This window comes from Carcharhinus amblyrhynchos, chromosome 15 (assembly GCF_965287045.1).
Source record: "Carcharhinus amblyrhynchos chromosome 15, sCarAmb.v2.hapA, whole genome shotgun sequence".
Lineage (NCBI taxonomy): Eukaryota > Metazoa > Chordata > Chondrichthyes > Carcharhiniformes > Carcharhinidae > Carcharhinus > Carcharhinus amblyrhynchos.
In genome coordinates, this window is record NC_137338.1 from 58,530,778 (window position 1) to 58,550,975 (window position 20,198).

Sequence of the window (20,198 nt, forward strand, 5' to 3'; positions counted from 1 at the left end):
GTTCTTGAGTCGGTTGGTACGTGACCTCAAACTTTTGTACCTTTTGTAAGGTGGAAGAGAGAATGTCCGGGGTGTGTAGGGTCCTTAATTATGCTGGCTGCTTTGCTGAGGCAGTGGGAAGTGTAGACAGAGTCAAAGAATAGGAGGCTGGTTTGGGAAGTGATGGGTTGGGCTACATTCATGACCTTTTGAAGTTCCTTGTGGTCTTGGGCAGAGCAGGAGCCATACCAAGCTGTGATACAACCAGAAAAAATGCTTTTTATGGTGCACCTGTAAAAGTTGGTGAGAGTTGTAACTCACATGCCAAATTTCCTTAGTCTTCTGAGAAAGTAGAGACATTGGTGGGCTTTCATAACTATAATGTTGGCATGGGGAGAACCAGTACAGATTGTTGGTGATCTGGACACCTAAAAACTTGAAGTTTTCAGCCTTTCTATTTCAGCCCCGTTGATGAAGACAGGGGCATGTTTTCCATTACACTTCCTGAAGTCACTGACAATCTCCTTTGTTTTGTTGACATTGAGGGAGAAACTATTATTGCTGCACCAGTTTACCAGATTCTCATCTCATTCCTGTACTCTGTCTCGTCATTGTTTGAGATCTGACCCACTACGGTGGTGTCATCAGCAAACTTGAAAATCGAATTGGAGGGGAATTTAGCCACACAGTCATAGGTGTATAAGGAGTATAGTAGGGGGCTGAGAACACAATTTTGTGCGGCACTGGCGTTGAGAATGATCGTGGAGGAGGTGTTGTTGCACATCCTTATTGATTGTGGTCTGTAAGTTAGGAAGTTCAGGATCCAGTCGCAGAGGGAGGAGCCAAGGCCCAGGTCATGGAGTTTGGAGGTGAGTTTCGTGGGGATAATGGTGTTGAAGGCTGAGCTGTAGATAATAAATAGGAGTCTGATATAGATGTCTTTGTTATCCAGATGTTCCATGGTTGAGTGTAGGGCCAGGGAGATGGTGTTTGCTGTGCATCTATTGTGGCAGCAGGCAAACTATAGTGGATCTAGGTAGTCTGGGAGGCTGGAATTGATTCGTGCCATGACTAACCTTTCAAAGCACTTCAGAATGATGGGTGTCAGAGCCACCAGCCAATACCGGGATGATTGTTGTCTTCTTAAAGCAGATAGGGAGCTCAGATTGCTGTAAAGAGAGGTTGAAGATGTCTGTGAATACCCCTGCCAGCTGATCTGGGCAGGATCTGAGTGCTCGTCTGGGTACCCCATCCGGGCCAGTCCCTTTCCGTGGGTTGACCACTGAGAAAGCTGCTCTAACATCTGCAATAGTGACCCCAGATACAGGTTCATCCATGACATCCAAGATGGAGGCATGCTCTTGCTGACTTCCAGCTCAAAACAAGTATAGAATACATTGAATTCATCATCAAGGAAGGGTGCATGGAGCTGGCGATATTACACCCTGTGGCCTGTTATGTCTTGCAAACCTTGCCATAGTCAGTGGGGGTCTGTGTGGCTAGCCTGAGACTCTAGCTTGGTCCAGTACTGTCTTTTGCATCTTTGACAGATCTCCTTAGATTATATCTGGCTTTCTTGTACATGTCAGCTTCGCCTGACTTGATCTGGACTTCAGCAAGCAGTGGATATCCCTGTTCATCCATGGTTTCCTGTTAGGGAACACACGGATTTGCTTCTTTGGCACACTTACTAATGAAGCAGGGTAATTATGAGGGGTTTTGGGAATAGGTCCTGGTTGGAATTGGGGCCAATGCAGACTCCACTGCCCGGGTAGTCTCCTTCTGCACTGCAGGGATTTTACGACTCTATTTCAGCAGGGGGCGGAGCGGTGCCTGGGTGTCGGGGCGGGGGCAGTGTTTTGATTGACAGGCGGGACGGGGCGCTGCCCGGATCTCGGGGGCGGTGTCTGATTGACAGAGGGACGGGGGCAGTATTTTGATTGACAGGCAGAGGGGCGGGGCGCTGCCGGGGGGGGGGCCTCGGGGGCGGTGACTGATAGACGGAGGGGCGGGGCAGTACTTTGATTGACAGGCGCGGGGGCGGGGCGCTGCCTGGCTCTCGGTCTCTGGTCGGTGTGGGATGGTGGGCGGGAGCGGCTGAGAGCGGAGCCCGGAGGGTGAGCGTGGGAGCGGAGGGCAGGGGCTCGGCTACCGCCGCAATGCCCAACATCGTGCTGTTCAGCGGCAGCTCGCACCAGGACCTGTCACAGCGGGTGGCGGACAGGCTCGGGCTGGAGCTGGGCAAAGTGGTGACCAAGAAATTCAGTAACCAGGAGACGTGGTGAGTGCGGGTCCGGGTTGTGGGGCCCGGGGCCCGGGGTCCGGGTTCTGCCTCTCCTGGGGTAGCGGGCCGGGCGGGCTTGGGGGTTCACAGTTGGGCCCCGCTGTCAGTTCAGGTCTCTGTGGTGGTGGGGGGGTGGGGGGTCTGGGGAATGGGCGCCCTCTCCGGGGGAAGCAGACACACAGTGAGTGGACTCGGAGACTCTGCTGCCTGTCTCACACACACAAAGCTGTCAGAGCTGAGTGCATCCTGTACCGCTCTGCCTTCACAAGCTGCCATGTGGAGCCTGCCTTCTGCGTGTACCTGACTACTGGGTGAAGGGTTTAAAGGTGATTTCACCCTCAGTTGTGTCTGGCCATCTGTCCTCTGGCGAACTCTTGTCAGCAGAGAGTTTGCTGCCTGCCACACTTGTCTGCTAAGGATTTGGACCAGTGCTGCCCCATTATCTCACTCAACCCTGAGCAAGGGTGCTGAAGCTGGCCTTGATGCTGTTAGGTTTCTATCCCTGATGATCTCCCTGCTAAAAGTGTGCATTGTGGCTGATAATGGAACACACCATGAGGATGTGATTTTGAAATAACTTGCTGATCAATAAAGATCAGGGCTCAAAATGGGTCTCTAGCAGACCTGTATACCAGCAAGATGTCCACCCACAGAAGGGGATGGGGGTGAATGTTGCTTCAGGAAGAGGGACATTTGAACTTATTTTCCTATGTCTAGTATCTGCTTCCATGTTCTTTCCACTGTACCTTCAGTCGTGTAACCTATGAACTTTGGAACACTGTCTCTCCATCTCCTTTAAGACTTGTTAAAACACTGCTCTTTGACAATTGTAGCCATTCGTTCTAATCCCATGGCATCCACTTTTGTGTGATCATACTTCTATGAAGAGTCCATATTGAAGGTATCTATAGTTAAAGGTATAATTGATTGTTTTGTTTTGCAGGACCTGTAAAAGGACTCAGTTGTAAATGCACCAACTGAGTTTTAAGTTTGGAGAGAGAAATTAATCTTCTTATTCTGACCAAAATAGGACTCTAAACCTAGAGAAAAGAGGTAGTAGACAATCCACTTATATGCAGAAACGAAAGGGTACAATGGCAGATCATTTATCCAAGCTTCAATCAGCTGGCTGGACAACTGATTGGATCACAGTCATTTTCTTTACATGATTAATGCTTTTAGTGCAGCAAGATGGAATTAATACTTGATAAATCATATAAATCATGATTCTCACTGTTTGGAAGAATAGTGTCCTATGCCAGTTTGTCTCAAGGAAAATTGTGCATGCAACTTAGAATAATAGTATCTGGCCTTTCAGATTGGTGCAATGGATCTCAAAGCTTACTATTTCTGGACTCGTAACTTGTTTGCTCATCTGCACCTAGAGAACCAGGTTTAATGATAAAAGGGACCTATACATAAAGTATTCGGGAATTAGTCTTTGAGGAGTGTGTGCAGTTTAATAATGACCACCAATCAGAAGTTGCGTTGCAATTGATGGAAAAGGCTAAAAATATTAGAGGATTCTTAATCAAGAGGGAACCTACTATAAGTGATTCTCTCTCCTTGTTCTTTCTCCAAAAAGTAAGCATTTTGTCTTAAATTATGTCTCCCATGCCTGTTCCACCAGCTTGTCTATGTCCTCTTGATATCTATCATGCCCTCCCGACAGTTCAGAGTAGCTAAATGACAAGAACAAAAGACAGATCTGAATTTACATAACTTTCTTCATGACCTGTGGACAGCCCAAAACAATTAATGAAGTATTTTTAAGAAGAGCAGAGAATTCTCCCTCGTGTACTAATCAATATTGTCCTCAATCATTGTTGCTAAAGCAGATTATCACATTGATGTTTGAGGGACATTGTCGTATGCAAATTGTCTTTTGTGTTAATTATATTATGACAGTAACCAAAATACTTCATTAACTGTTTTGGGCTGTCCACAGGTCATGAAGAAAGCTATGTAAATTCAGATCTGCCTTTTGTTCTTGTCATTTAGCTACTCTGAACTGTAGGGAGGGCAGTGATAAACATCAAGAGGACATAGGCAAGCTGGTGGAACAGGCATGGGAGACATAATTTAAGACAAAGTACTTACTTTTTGGAGGAAGAACAAAGAGAATATAAGGATACAATTTTAAAGGGGGTTCTTGAACAGACAGGCCTGTGGGTATATGCACACAAATTGGTGGCAGGGCAGGTTAAGAAAATGCTTAAAAGTCACTTGGGATCTTGGGATTTATACAGAATCCTGGACTTTATAGTTTGAGGCACAGAACAAAAAAACAAGGAAGTTATGTGAACTGTTATGAAACATTAGTGCAGCCTTACCTGGAGTATTGTGTCTTATTCTGGGCACCACACTTCAAGAAGGATGTAAAGGCTTTATTAAGAGGATTGTTCCAGAGATGAGAGACCTCCGTTAAGTGGATAGATTGGAGGACCTGGTAGTGTTCTCCTTGGACAAGGGAGGTTGAGGGCAGATTTGATAGAGATGCTCAAAATTATGAGCTATCTAACAGTTGATAGGAAGAAATCATTCCCATTATCAGAGGAGTCAAAACCAGAGGACAGTGCTTTGAAGTGATGGGCAAAATAATCAAAGACAGGCTTTAAACTGCTGTTTTCTTAATCGTTATTATTTTTTAGTGGTTTATTATTTGAATGGAAGATTAGTAGGATTTTATTGTGCTGCTACAGAAGTGGAATAAGCGGTTAATTATTAACTCTATTTAAAGGGCTGTGGTGAGTTTTCTGTTTTTCAGTGACTTAAAAAAGGCACTTGTTGCTATTGATAATGGAGCTTGTTAAGCAACACAATGCAGCCAGTTTATAAAGCTGCAGGTTCCTTCAATTTTGGAAGAACAGGTTAAGACTTGTTTAGCATGGATTAGGTTGCCATTGGTTTGTTCACTTTGTAAAAGTCACATGGATTAGTGATTTTTTTTAAAAAGCAGTGTGTCAACGCGAAAGCTAGTACTCTTTCAACATCATGACGCAAACGATGATCTTGGGTAAACAGCGATTCATTATCAGTTTAAAATAAAAATTTGACCTGTTGCTACAACTTAACGCCCAGTATTTTTGTATGGCACTTCGATCCAGCTTGTCTCAGTTCAATGCCTCAGACCTCAATTCAACCTGAGCTCAAATTATTGAATTTAAATTTTCTTTTGAAAGAGTTAGTTTTGAGGGATCTGGCACTCTGGACTACTTTGACCTTCAGCATCTCCATAACAGTAGGGCTTTTGGAGGAAATCTGTGGGGGGTGGGGGGGAATTTGTTAAAACCTCTCTTTCTGACAGCCACAGTAATTGATTAGTGTGTGGTATTAATGCGGGGTTATTAACCCTAACAGATTGTTAAAAAATCTCGTTCATACATTATATATTTTTTTTAATTGCTTCCTTTGTTTACCATTGTCTAAATTCTTGACTTCCTGAGGCTGTGAAAGGTGTTATATTAACAAGCCTTTGGGAATGTTAGCTCTGTCTTGGTTGCTGCCATCTTTGAAGACTTCCCGTTCATATTTGAATGTGATAAAACATCACAAGTTGCTTCACAGGAACGTTGCAAAACTAAATATGACAATGACCACGTGACAAGATATTATGGTAGATGGCCAAAACTTGATCAAAGGGGTAGGTTTCAAGGAGAATAGAGAGGCGGAGGTTTAAGGGAGGGAATTCTGGACCATTGGGCCCAGGCACCTGAAGGAATGACCCAAAAGCAGTGAAATCGGCCAGAATTATCTCAGAGGGGTTGTGAGACTGGAAGTGATTGAGAGGGATGAGGACTTGAATGGATTTTCAAACAAGGATCAGACATTTTTAAAAATGAGGCATTACTTAACTGGGAATTAGGCCAGCTAATACAGGCTAATGTTTTAGTGCAGTACTTTCTGAGGGCAGCGCTTTCTTTGAGATGAAATGTTCAATTGAGGTACTGTCTTAAACTGTTTAGGTCAATGTCAAATTCCATGACTCAGTTTAAAGAGTAAAGGTTTCTCCCAGTTGCTTACCCAGCATTTATCTTACAACCAACAATATCAAAACAAATTAACTGGTTATTTGTAATTTTGCTGTTTATGGAAATTTATGCATAAGCTAGCTAGCTGCTTCTTTTTGACTCCACAACAGTGTGCAAGTGGAGTCAAACATCCACTGAACATCCTGATGTGAAACATCAATGCAAGATTTCTTTTTAATTTTCCTTGAACTTGTTGAGAGACATTTCATCCAAAAAGTGAAGTGAAAAATGTCTACTAAATTTCTCTTAACTACAACAATTGGAAGTTTCTCCACGCAGTTCTTCATCCTGACAGGAATTTTGCTTAGTTGCCAAATTGGTTTTTTTGGGGGTTTTACAAGAGCTTGCGATTGGTATATTGCAGAAGCCTGCATTTAACTTTAACAGTCTGGTCAATGGGATTACATGTGGATTCCAGTTTGTTTAACGGGCATTATAATAAGGCTTTCCCATAATCCAATCTTTTGAAGCAGGATTATTCACTGACTTTATGATCTTTTAATCTTTCAAAGTGTTAATTAAAAGATTTCTGACATTGTTGGTTGAAACTCGATGCATTTAGGTCAAAGCTGAGGAAGAAGTTAAACATTACCAGACTTAATGTTCATAAGGGCAGCACACCAATATGGTGCTAAAGTATCTTCACTGCTTTAGTTTTCTTCTTTTTGTATATGTTCTGTTTAATTTAACTCCTAATGAAGTGATATTCCACGCAATGTTCCTTAAGTGTTAGTTACCAAATAATCCGTTGTCCTAATCGTTTGGCATGTCAAAGATGCTCAGATTTATTTGTCCCAACTGCTTTGACAAAAAGTCATCTGGACTCAACGTCAACGCCTTTTTCTCTTTACAGATGTTACCAGACCTGCTGAGACTTTCCAGAGTTTTCTCTTTTGGTTTTTATTTGTTCCAAAGTGGGTTGCATTTAACTTTTTTTGGTTGATCCCAAATTTATGTGTACTGTTTCATAAACTATAGAATCTTTACAATGCAGAAGGAGACCGTTCAACCCATTGAGTCTGCACTGACTTTCAAAGTGTATCCCACCCAGCTCTACTCCCCCAGCCCCTTGCTTTTACCAGCTAATCCATCTGACCTACACATCCTTGGACACTAAGAGGCAATTTACCATGGCCAATCCACTTAATCTGTACACCTTTGGACGGTAGCAGGAAATGAAGTACCAGGAGAAAATCCATGTAGACACGAAGAATGTGCAAACTCCACGCAGTCAGCCAAGGCAGAATCGAACCTGGCGCTGTGAAGCAGCAGTGCTAACTACTGTGCCACCGTGGACGAATGGCATTTACTTTTTGACTGAACTTTTGAGCATGAACATACATATGGTTGCAAATATGGGAAAACTGGATTTATATTGTATGGAATGTTCAGCACAGAAACGGGTTGTTTTTCCAAGCACTTATTCCCTCCCACCTTATTTCATCTCATCTTGTCAAGAAAAATGTTATTCCTTTTTCCAATAAGCATTTGTCTAAATTCCCTTAACTTAAATGCTCTATGCCACTCAGTACAACTACTCATGCAATAGTGGATTCAACGTTCTAAAACTCTCTGGGTATTACTGTGCCCCATTCTCTCTCTCTCTCCCTCTCTCTCTCTGCACCCCTCCCCACCACCCCTATTTCAATCAGTAGTGTTTAATCGTACTGAGAACACTGCATTAACAGTTATAGTAGTTTCAGAAATAACGTTTCCAACATGTGAAGGAACAGTGTCACGGGACTGCTAATTAGATTTACCAATAAGAAAATAAATGATTAAACATGAAAAAATGGATTATGATACAATGCTCCTTTACTGCCCCCCTTGGCTTAACAGTTACATACAGATTTTAAGATTAACACTGATTACAAAGTACATCTTAAACTACAGTGGCCTCATAAACACACAAAGTCCCTTTTAAGCACACAAGATGACTGTAGTATGACACTTCATTCTGAAACCAAGTGAACGATTTCTGCTCGAAATCCCCCCTGCAGATGACACTAATACCGTGAGCCACCTTGCCTAATTAAGCTCCAGCTTCCACGATTGATTTCAAGTTCCACTTCCAAAAGTCACATTTTCAAATCTTCTTTTGAATTATGCTTTTCCTCCGCTGCTTCCATCAAGGTTTTGCTTTCAGATTTTACACCTGTCTCTTCAGGTTCCCTTTGAAAAACTTTTACAAAACTGAGGACCATCATGATTTCCACAATTATTTCAAATAATGTCTCCCAAACTGTAGTAATTTCTCATGAACCTTAGCACTACAGCAGATTTCTTTCTAGCCTCTCATGATCCAATGTCATTTAAACTCTCTGTGACTTTACTGAGCAGTAATCTATTCTGGTTCCTAGTTTCCTCTCATTAACTCCAGAGTTCTTGGAAACTTAATTTCTGTAGTTTCCTTAACTAGCTGAACTATAGGCTTCTGGCATCTGTTTTCTTAACCGTTACTCCATAATTTCTAGGAAGGCTGAGAGAAATATTCTTTCTTCAGCCTTCTAAAACCAAGTGCTTCAAGTAGAGTTGTGACAGCTGCCTTCTTTCTCACTACCTATCTCCAACTGCAATCAAATTAGCTAAACTAAAGCTTAAAACCGTCTCTACCTTACCAGGCCCCAGTTGCTAAGCAACCACTTCTGATTTATTTACTCATCAAACCTCTCTAAGCACAATAGAATCATAGTTGGAATTGAAACTAAACCCCACACATGCAAGCACCTTTGTCCAGCATGAATCTGACTATAGGTTTTACCCTACAGGCACAGAAACATTAAATTAAGCCCACTTAAAACTATACCTAATTTCTAATGTTTACCAATGCAAATATAAATTAAAACTATCTTTGTTTTCCTAACAAATAATAAATAGACCAGTTTATCAAAGTTTGTTTTAGATCAGTAATAAAGTACAATACTTTTAGGTTTGATGTCTGGTGTATCGTGGATTTGTGCTGTATGTAAACATTGAATCTTCCATGGCATCGGTAGCATCTTTGACAACCCAGGATATCTGAAGCACTGTTGCAATTTTTAGGCAGCCTAGAGCCAAGTTGCACTGAAGATCCCACATACATTAATGATAGAAATGATCAGATCAATTTTGACTTTAGTTAAGGGATAAATGTTGGCCAGTATGTGTCCCCCCAGGTTGATTTGATGTGTCTAGGTTATGGGAGAAGAAAGTTGACATGTTTCCTGTTTTTGATTGTTAGTTTTTTTCCCCTTTGCAGCCTACACTGCTGGCGTGCAGTAATGTCAGTTCATAGCCACTCCATTGGAAAGTCCCCAGCTGTTCCCCCTCATGACATTACACGCAAGCTGGGTACATCTTGACCCCAGAGGAGGTTTGCCATCACTGGCATGTAGATATGCCCTGGCACACACAAGTCAAGCTCCTAGCTCCTAGCTCCACCTTCTTGCTGAAGGCTAAATGAGTAAACCCAGATAAAAATTCTGGAATGGTGCCCAAAGGCACACAGATGTTTTTCAGCAGCTCCTTCAATTAAGCTACTGCAAATGCTTGGTGATTTACAATTCTTTGGATTCAGCTGGGAAGGTTGAGAAGAGAACCCTGGCTTTCAGGCAGCCCAGGGTCTCCATAAATTTTGTCCAGGCTTGCACCCTGGAGAGAACATTCCAATTTTGTGTCTGTGATGAGCCCAATTCGATTGGCTTAGGGCACGAGTGCTATGGGCTGTCTCTGACAGTGGGAAGAACCATCATTTCCCACTGGTCAGCCAGCACGCACCTTGGGCAGCCCCCGACTTGTAAGATGCTGACTTACCATGGTGCAGTTGCTTCACTGGGTGCTTGGAACTTAGAGTCTCTGTTCAACAAGTGGCCAGGATCCATTGCACCGGACAAATAAAAAGAAGATGCCAATTCTTTGAAAGGCAAGCTAGAACATCAGGACCAAATGACTCACAGCAGGTTGATAACATGCGCAAGACAGCTGTGATTTTCATGGAATTTGATAGGCTGAACATTCTCATAGCTTCTCTATAAGAGACTGGGAGTGGCTCACTGAAGGATAAATGTTGCATGTTCATCTGGCAGGCGAAGGGTTCAGAGAAAATGCATGAGCAAGATGAACGCTTCATTGTACGGAACTCCCTACTCTGGATGATCAAACCCACCAGTTATCCCCTAAACTCAAACAGAGCCAGTTAACCTCCTGAGCATATATGTTCCAATGCTGTACCCCACAGCAGATGTGAAAGACCAATTCTAAGAGGGGATTGACATTACTAACAGCAGAATCCTTAAGTTAGATCACCTTTAACTACTGGGAGATTACAACACGAGTGTAGAAAGGCATGGCCCTCCTGCCAAATGAGAATGGATGGAGAGTACTTCAGCTTTGCTGTTACCATGGAACTAACAACTTTTTTCTAAACAAACCATGCCACAAGATGTCTTGAAGACATTCAAGATCAGTGCATTGGCAACAACTGGATCTGATTATCACAAGATGGGACTTTGAATAGCATTCGCAACAGACACAGCTACTACAGCAGTGGCTATGATACAGATCACTCTCTGATGTGTATCAAGGTTAGGATGCAACCTTTGTAATGTTTTCATTCAAAGCAGAAACTCCATTCTGGTATCAATGTTAGCCATACTGCCTACCTAGATAAGAAACACTAGTTCCTTGGTGGGATTGAATAGGCACTCTGGCATTCCCACAGAGAGCAAAAGCAAAATGCAGCATACTTCAAGACACCATCTACGATATTGCATTCTCAAAATTGGGAAGCAAAAGCAGAAAAATACTGACTGGTTCGAGGCTAACATCACTTTGATGGAACCTGCCTTTGAAGCCAAGTAATCTACTCTCATTACAAAGGGATTCACGCAAGAGGAGTCTGTGGTAAGAGCCATGCAAAGTGAAGTCCAACAACCTACTAGGTGCCCCAGTGAATGCTGGTTATAACTTTGCCAGAATATCCAGATGTCCTTAAACACAGGAAATGCAGGTAAAGCTTGTACAGAGGATTTAAGAAGGCAATTTTGTCAGCAAAGTGTCCCAGGGAAGATCATTGCCCAATACAATAAACAGTTGGAGAGGTGGGTAAAGCACTGGCCTGTAACTTCCTGATTCCAGCGTCAGATTTGAGTGGTATCACAGTGGAGGTATCCGTCTCAGAAGTTCCCAGGTAACAGTTTACTCAGCAATTGTTCGGGTGGATTAACTTCCCTTGGATAATTGCGCTGCGCAGAGAGTCATTGGACAAAGTGATTTAAATTGCTAACTTAGGATAGTCCTGCCAGTTTTACCCTCATAGTTACTCTGAAAGAGTTAGAAGGAGAAAAGCACTTCTAATTTCAGCGTAACTATTTTGAAGACCCAATCCAAGCCCTGCACAGGAGATCCACAGTGGGGTCACATGGGTTGCGTTCTGGCAAACCGTTCTTTGGTATATTCTTCTCTCTGTTGCTGTCAGATGCCTTCACGTCATCCATGGAGCATGTCTGCTTACATAGAATTAAAGGAAAGCTGTTCAGCCTTGCTTGCCTGAGATACAAGATAAAGTTAATGTCAAAGATGCCAGATTCTCGTCAAAAGGTTGCCCTATAGTAAAGATATTACAATAGCATTCAATACTAAGGAATGACTGCACAGCAAATGAACAGACTGTCACTTGCCTTTGAACGGTTTGATAAAGGGTCAAAATCAGGAAGGCAAATGTCATGGTCCAGGATGTTGTCATACCACCATCAGCATTGGCAATGTAACCTGGAGGTTGTTGATAAATTACTTGTAATGGTAGAGCTCAGATATGTGAAGCTATCACCTGATGTTGAAATCAACACACACTGTAAAACTGCAGCTATTCTGTCCAAGCTGAGTGAGAGAGCGTGGAAGAACAGCAACTTGACTGAAAGCACCAAACTGTGAGTCCACTAAGTCTGTGTCCTCAGTGCGTTCCTCTACAGTAGTGAGACCTAGACAATACATACCAGACAGGAGAAAAAGTTTTGCCTCAGAAGTATACTCAGCATCTCTTGGCAGGGTAAAGTTAACAACTTAAAGTCCTGGAGCATGCTAATAAACAGCAATGTGATAATTAGATAACCTGTTGGGTTTTTTTTTTGGGACATTGACTTGGGAGATAAATACTGGTCGGGATACCTATTTTTCCCAAAAACATGCAGAAGGTACATTGCACCTTCTACATGTAACCAAGCAGATAAATGGGGCTTCACTGTAATGTCTGATATGAAAGATATTGCCTCTGACATGGCAGTGTTTCCTCAGGACTGCAGGTGAGTGTCTACGTTTGTTTTTGTACATAAGCCCAGGATTGGGATTTGAAACCAGAACCTTGTGATTCAGAGACAAGTGTACTACCAACTGAGCCATGGCTACATGTTAATATCTCATTCAAGTTGGAGTTTATGGCGAAGGGGAGGGTGATTTCTGCAAAGGATAGTGCAGAAATCAAGACTGAAGATGTCAGAGGTGAAAGGATTTCAGAAGTAAGGTGCAGTTGTAGATGGACGGTGGAAGCAGATATCCTTGACAATGTGTAGGATGTGGGGTATGAAGAGTCTAAAGTAAGTGGGGTCAAAGATGGAGCCTTGATAATGTTTAAGGTGCTCCTGTGGGAGGAGATGCCATTGATGGATTTACTGTCTTTAGCCTGGAAGAGTATCATCATCTAGCTGGGTGATAAAGGGGTAGAATTAATTGTCTGTTTTAGTACTGCAATGAATGAAAATAACCAGCAAAATAACAAGATCGTCAGTGCTGTGAACGGGATGGAAGTTGGCTGAAGGAATTCCAAATCCTTCCAGGTGATCGAGTTGGAGGATTTAGTTGATGAAAGTGAGGTGAGGTAGTGTCTGAATATGAATGACTGCATCTGTGAATGGTATTTGAAATGTTTACGTGTTCCATGAATTTATAGAATGCAAGACTTTCTGGGATGCCATAGACAGTCACAAAAACAGCTATCTTGGCTTGCTTGGTAACTGCATCATATATGATAATACTATACGCTCTACTTGCTTGGATGAATGCAGTCCTCACATTACTCAGTAAATCTGACCTCATACACCACCTCTACAACCAACGCACATTAGCTTGTGTACCATCTATAAGATGTGTTTTAGCAACTCACTGAGATTCCTTTCACAGCACCTTCCAAACCCAAGATTTTTACCACTTAGAATAAAAAAGCAAAGCAGAGGGATCGGAATACCACCATCAGCAAGTTCCCCTCCTTTTCGCATACCATCCTGATTTGGAACTATATTCTTGTTCCTTCACTGTCACAGGGTAAAAGTCCTGAACTTCCTTTCTAACAGTACTATGTGTGTTTGTACAGCACTTGAACTGGCGGTTCAAGAAGGCAACTCCCTCCATAACAAATCCCTTAAGTGAAGAATAACCATTCTATGAACTATAACTTAGCATGGATTATAATGTCTTTGGGAGAAAAATGGATGGTAGCAGGCATGTGCAATGCAAAGAATGGGATATTTGTCACATGATTGGGGATTTTTTTCATAATTATGTTGACCTTCCATGCTTGTGAAATAATAGTCTGTTCACTGTCAATTGTTCTCATGGTGTGAAAATAAATTATAATTATTTGGGTGACACATCTCAATCAGCTTTTTGTTGGAGACACTACTAAATGCTATAATGAAGCAGTGCTGCTTAATTTGTACTCCTTGACTGATTCTGATGAGAGAGTAGTTACTGATCTTTGTTACTGGATGCAAATTATTGATATTGGGCAATGAAACATCTGTAACTCGTGCATGCTTCAGCCAGCCTAGTCCGGTGAAATGATAAGTGAGTTTGGCGTTTATTTGTACGCACACATTTGTACGAAGCTTCAGATTCGGTTACTGGGCTTATGTGTTCTTGATGTAAGCATGACATTCTGCCTTCAATGGCAGCTGCCAGTCTCACTTCATAATCAGGATGGCTTTTTTTTTGTTTTTGATACGTAGCATACCAGACACAGCTAGCAGGCAAAAATGTGATTAAATTCCATTCTCCCCTGAAATTATACGCATTTCAAGTTTTTGCTACTTACAGATCTTGCTATTAAAGTTACAGTGCTGATTAATTATTTCCAAACCTCTAGCCATCCCCCTCCACCTCAACAACCACACGCCCACAACACAAACATGACAAATAATGAATAAGAAATATCAATAGGACAGCGCTGCCTGGGCTTTGAGAATTCCAGTCACAAGCTTTGTGGTTCTGTGTATCCAAAGATTTGCATATCTCTGCTATTTGTGATTGGCATCAGCCTACAAGTTATGTGAGCTAGATCCTGCCATGTACTGGACTCTCTGCATGTTTCATATGGCTATGAATTATACTGAGGTTAGAACCAATAAATTAATACCTGTGCATCTTGTTTGGAGCCCAGTTAGAATGTATGAATTCTGCAACATGTTAAGTTAATTAGCGTTTCATTAATTTGAGGCACAAGGAAAGGGTAGGTTCTGACCGAATACAAATTTTGAAATGGTTCTACTTGCTCTGGTACCAATCAACAATGTATTATTAAAATCTTGCTTTGTGGTTTTGGAGCCAGCTGCAAAATTTCACCAAAAGTTGTTGAATGAGAAATTTCTTCAGCTTGCTGCAGCCACTTGAGTTTTTTTCTGTCATTGCTTAAAATAAACTCTTCAGTTTGTTAGATATGAAGGTGGCAAAAGTCCGCGGTGGGATTGTTCAAACCTGCCCTTGGTGGATAATCTCGCTGTGGTCACATGATTTCCTACACTTAATGTTATCCTAGTTTTCTGTTGTAAGGCGAGGAAGGTTTATATTTTCTGCTTTGTCAGATTATGATCAAGGTCAGTGATTTGTAATTCCACGTGATCACATAATCAAAATGGAATGTGACTTGGTCACCATAAACCAGCGTCTGTCAGAATACAAGAGAAAACTGCATCAAGCTACTGTTAAAGATAGCTGAATTATGTGGAGACGTAAATCTCAATCAATTTCATTGCCCACTTTGGAAATAAAATGATTTTACTATTTGTCCAAACAAAGGCAACAGTTCTCTTGGTTATCTTTTGGACAATCAGAGAAGTTGAATTGACAAGTCCCCATTTGATTTAAAACATGTTTCAGCAGTGAAGTTTGGATTGTTGCTTTCATGGACAATGCTTTGCTGTTTTTGTAGAGTACTGATGCAAAACCAGGTCCAGTCAAATCAAACCATGTGGTCGTCAGTGTTTGTGTTTTAGTGCTGGGGGAAACATTCCCCCATGTGCTTTTCTGAAAAACAGTCACAGCTTGTTAGGGCTGCCCGTTTGAGGCTGCAAGAACTCCTGCCATCTGCAAGACACGCCCTCAACAGTGTGCGTCATTCCTCTGTACTACAAATGTGATCGAAATCCAATTCATGGGGCCCCTCCACCCTGTCCCTGAGCTTAAAGTGTGTGTGTGATGTCTGCAAACTCTGTTACCTAGCAGTCTATTCGCAAGCTCCATCTCCAAATGAGCTTTCAACCTCCTTTGTGCTGTCATTAGGACTGCCTATTTCCACTCAGCTTTTTGCATATTTGCTGCTGAAAGCCTCATTTACTGCTACTGCACTCCACTATTCCGATGCACTTCTAGCTGATCTCCCACATTTTACCATCTTTAAACTTGCAGCCATCCAAATCCTTGAGGCCCATGTCTTAACTCGCAGCCGGTTCCTTTCCCATAAATCTGCTGTGCTCACTGAGCTACAGTAGCTCCAGTCAAGCAACTTCCTAACTTAAAATTGTCATCCTTATTTTCAAATCCCTCCATGTCTTGTCCCTCCCTATCCCCTCCAACCTATCAGCCTCTGAGGTACCTGTAGTCCTAATTCAGGCCTCTTGTGTATTCCCAATATTTGTTCTACTATTAGTGCCTTCAACTGCCTAGATCCCCCAAGGAGCAAATCTCTCTTTCTTCCCACCCCCTTTGCCTCTCCCCCCCGTGCACACACCCCTCTGCTTCTCAACCTCATTTTCCTCCATGGAGAAATACCTTAAAACCTCTGTCTTTCACTGAACGTTAGGTCAATTAACCTAATATTTTGTCATTCGATTCATTGTCATACATTTTTATTTTTTCCTGCTACTTTCAAATGATTTTTATGTTGAATGCATTATATAAATTCTTTTTGAATATGGAAAGCCTGGCCAGATCTGCTCTCCTCCTTTTTGGTTGGACTAGTGTATCGTTGCTGAGTAAGCCACTTCTGCTGCTTTGACTCTGCTTAACAACCTTTATCTATGCCAAGCAACTTTCTATCTTTTTTTTACAATAAGTATTAAGGGTGACACAGTGGTTAGCACTGTTCCCTCTCGCCGTCAGGGACCCAGGTTCAATTCTGCCTTCAGCTGACTGTCTGTGTGGAGTTTTCCTTGTGTCTGCATGGGTTTCCCTCCAGAGATGTGTGGGTTAGGTTGATTGGCCAGTGGTAAATTAGCCCATACAGTCAGGGGGGGAAATAACTGGGTAAATATGTGGGGTTAAGGGGATAGGGTCTAGGTGGGATTGTGGTCGATGTAGACTTCATGGCCAAATGGCCTCCTTCTGCACTGTAGGGATTCTATGATTAAAATGTGCTTTATGGATTAAAAAATAATCTTGATGTCCTGACAGATTGATGCAAAACAATGTACAGCTTCCCTTTTTTTGGTGTGATGTAAACCAGATCAGGATTCCACTATAAATTAATGTTTGGGTTGATGCTTGAAGAAGAATCCTGATTATTGGAAAAACTTGCTATTTTGGAGAGGTTGTAAATTTAATTTATAAAATATATGTGTTAACAAGGATATATATGAAAGCATATAATTTGTATTATTTTCCTGTGCGACACTGAAAAACATTTCTCTCAACAGCTGTCGAAACTAGATTACTCCGTTTAGAAGGCGAGAAATTTAGTTGGCTTTTTGGAGCTGTATTAATTTTAAGCTGTGATTTAAAATGATTTTCAGCTTTGGTGTGTGAGCTGCACATGAAGACATTCTTTGCCAACACAATATTCTGAATGTTTATTAAATCATACAGAACAAAAGGAGGCCATTCGGCCCATCACTGAACATTAAATTCAGGCTGCTTATCCTTGTCTAGATAATCAGTCTCACTATGTAGAATAAACATTTTAAATTTCATTTATGTAATAAGCCACCTTGTTTTTACCTGTTACGAGCCCTGTAAAGACTGATTTTTTTTTAAACAAGTGCCAGAGACCAACTCAAAGGATCACATGACAAAATTTCACATTTTAAGACTTTTACTGGAAAAAAAACACACTAAAACCAACATCAACTAAATATTACTTAGTCGGTAACTGATGCACTAAACTGCAGAAATGATAACCGTCTTAACTTTCTAACATGATTGAAAACCCTGCATGTATGTATTACACCTCACTCTCCACAGAATTGAACTCTTTGCAGGGATTAGTTTGGAGTTGCTCCCATGTTCCAACATGCTCACTTTGTCTTGTTTTGCTGAGTCAGTACATCCATTTTGTGTTTAAATGTGATTCCCTCTCTTTTTAGAATCCCTGAACTAACTTCAAGCAGCAAGGCACAGTTTGGCAGCTCCTCTTCTCAGCCAAGCCAGGGCAAATCTTCCTGTGCCTTTAAATGCCTGCAGGTTCCGTCACTTTGACCAGAGAACATCCAATCAATCTGGCTGGTGGCTTACAGAGAAAAGTCTTTCTCCTGCAATTCACAACAGCTGCTGTTTTCCTCTGTGTGTCTCTCTTTCTCTGGGACACACACTCTTCTCTTTCTTAATGTGTGTTTTCATGAGTGAAAGCTGGCATTTGGGTTGACCTGAGCCTTGGTCCCCACTGCAGCCACATCACGTTGACTTCTCACTGGGCAGAACTAATTGGAGGTCAGGTGCTCCATCTGTCTTGAATTAAAGGAGACAGTTTAAAACATAATTATCTGATAAAATCTTGTGTTCGTAACAGTATCTCTTTGGAATCTGAGTAGTGTTTTGACTCTCTCTAAGGAACTTTCCAAAAAGTATAGCGTGTCATTTGTTTTTGTTTTGCAGTGTGGAAATTGGGGAGAGTGTGCGAGGAGAAGATGTGTACATCATCCAAAGCGGCTGTGGGGAGATCAATGATAATTTGATAGAGCTATTGATCATGATAAATGCCTGCAAATTTGCATCATCATCTCGAGTCACTGCAGTTATTCCTTGTTTTCCTTATGCTCGGCAAGACAAGAAGGACAAGGTAATTCTGAATTTCTGTCATTTGTCTTTTTTTATCTTGTTGGATTGAGGAGAGGTGAATGGGGGTTGGTAAATGTAGTATGAATATATAATGGAATAGTAATAAGTATGGTCAGTTGAGGTTTGTTTAATTTATGGATAAAAATGTTTGGCACTGTTGGGGTATGAATTAAGATATCGGGAAAAATCTTGAAATTCCATTAATTATGCTTGCTATGTTTTTCGGTTTATAATTCTGAGGTTTGAAAATTCTTTGATTGCCACTGCTTTATTTCTGGAATATTCCATTGAGATTAAATGCCTCAAATAAAACTGATTTTTTAAAAAAATCTTTGTCATTTAAAACAAGAACACCTCCAAAGGATTATTTTATAATCCCATTTAGTGGATCTGTTAACCAAATGGAACCATCTTTATATTGAAAGAGGATGGGTGATACTTGTAGAATATTCTCCTTTCCCAAACTATTTATTAAATGAGTTGTGCTGTTTATCTCAAACCCTGTTTCTTGTTACGATGTTTGGTCACTGTTTTTCCTGTCGACATTTTCCCCTCAATTTTCTTATCTAGTAAATATTTTCTATTTGTACAGCATTTTTGATGGGGGAAAAAATCCCAAGGCTTTTCAGAACAATCCCTTCAAATAGATACACATAAATGTATCAGCAAACTGTCAGCTAATTCATTAGACAAGTTATATAAAAATGAAAGTGATAAATATCAGTTGCTATCATGGCATTTCTGACATTGATCTGCTCTCCAGTCAATAAGTGAACCATTATTTGCACACCAACCCTTTGCTTTCAGTGTCTTGTATCCTATTATTTGCATGCACTGCAGCACTATTTGATCGTATGGCTAGCTAATGCAACTGTTAGGCGGCAGTTTTTTGCAGGGGCTTTAGGGAGGGATGGGATTGAAGAGTGAAATTCTTTACTGGATTTCTACTTCATGAATAGGGGCAAAAAAAAATCCCCAGAAACAAAAATAGAAATTGCATAAGGTATGATGCTTCCTCACTGAGATTAGAGAGATAACCAATAATCAGTCCAAGTCTGGATTGATTCTGCAAAAAGTTCTTTCAAGAAAGATCAGCTAAGTTAGTATTATGAATTAAGTATAACATGAATAATAGAAACTGACTTATTGTAAAGTAAAAGGCTGCTTTTAAATCCAGACCTTCATCTCAGGACTCCCATTCATGCTCCTACCTGCAAAATAAGGGTGAATTTGCTTCTATCCTTTAATGGTATTTACTGAATAAACTGTTTGCAATTTCAAGAGTGATCATTCTACTTCTAGCCAGATGGACAATCTGCTGTAAGATTGGTTGTAGTTTATTTCAATTTGACAACTTTTAACAGATTGGTATCTCCCCTTTATCTCACAGTGTACCGTACACCTTCTATAGTGCTCATCAGGCCTCCTGTTGTGTCCAGTTTCATGTAAACCTCCTCTTCATTACGAGATTGCAGTCAGATATTCAATGAGTGCGCTGCGTTTGGATACCTGGTTTTGAGTAATAGGAAACTTGTTTTCCTTGCTAACTGACTGTATTTCACATTGAGTATTCAGATAGTAACTTCAGTATACACATTGTTTTTTATCCCAGCCACAAAGGTTCTTAAAGCACTTCATTAAAATCTTCCTGTCCGGTTACCTCTAACTTT

General features: G+C 41.3%; 1 protein-coding gene across 1 annotated transcript in view; it reads left to right on the top strand.

Moving 5' to 3' along the window:
• The first annotated feature begins 2,047 nt into the window (after positions 1-2,047).
• LOC145353341 (ribose-phosphate pyrophosphokinase 2) overlaps positions 2,048-20,198 on the top strand; it is a 35,311-nt gene continuing 17,160 nt past the window's right edge. Inside the window, exons 1-2 of the mRNA XM_080204005.1 lie at positions 2,048-2,260; positions 18,346-18,529. Of these exons, the coding sequence (XP_080060131.1) occupies positions 2,139-2,260; positions 18,346-18,529 (306 nt within the window). The 5' untranslated portion in view covers positions 2,048-2,138. The remainder of the gene's footprint in view (positions 2,261-18,345; positions 18,530-20,198) is intronic.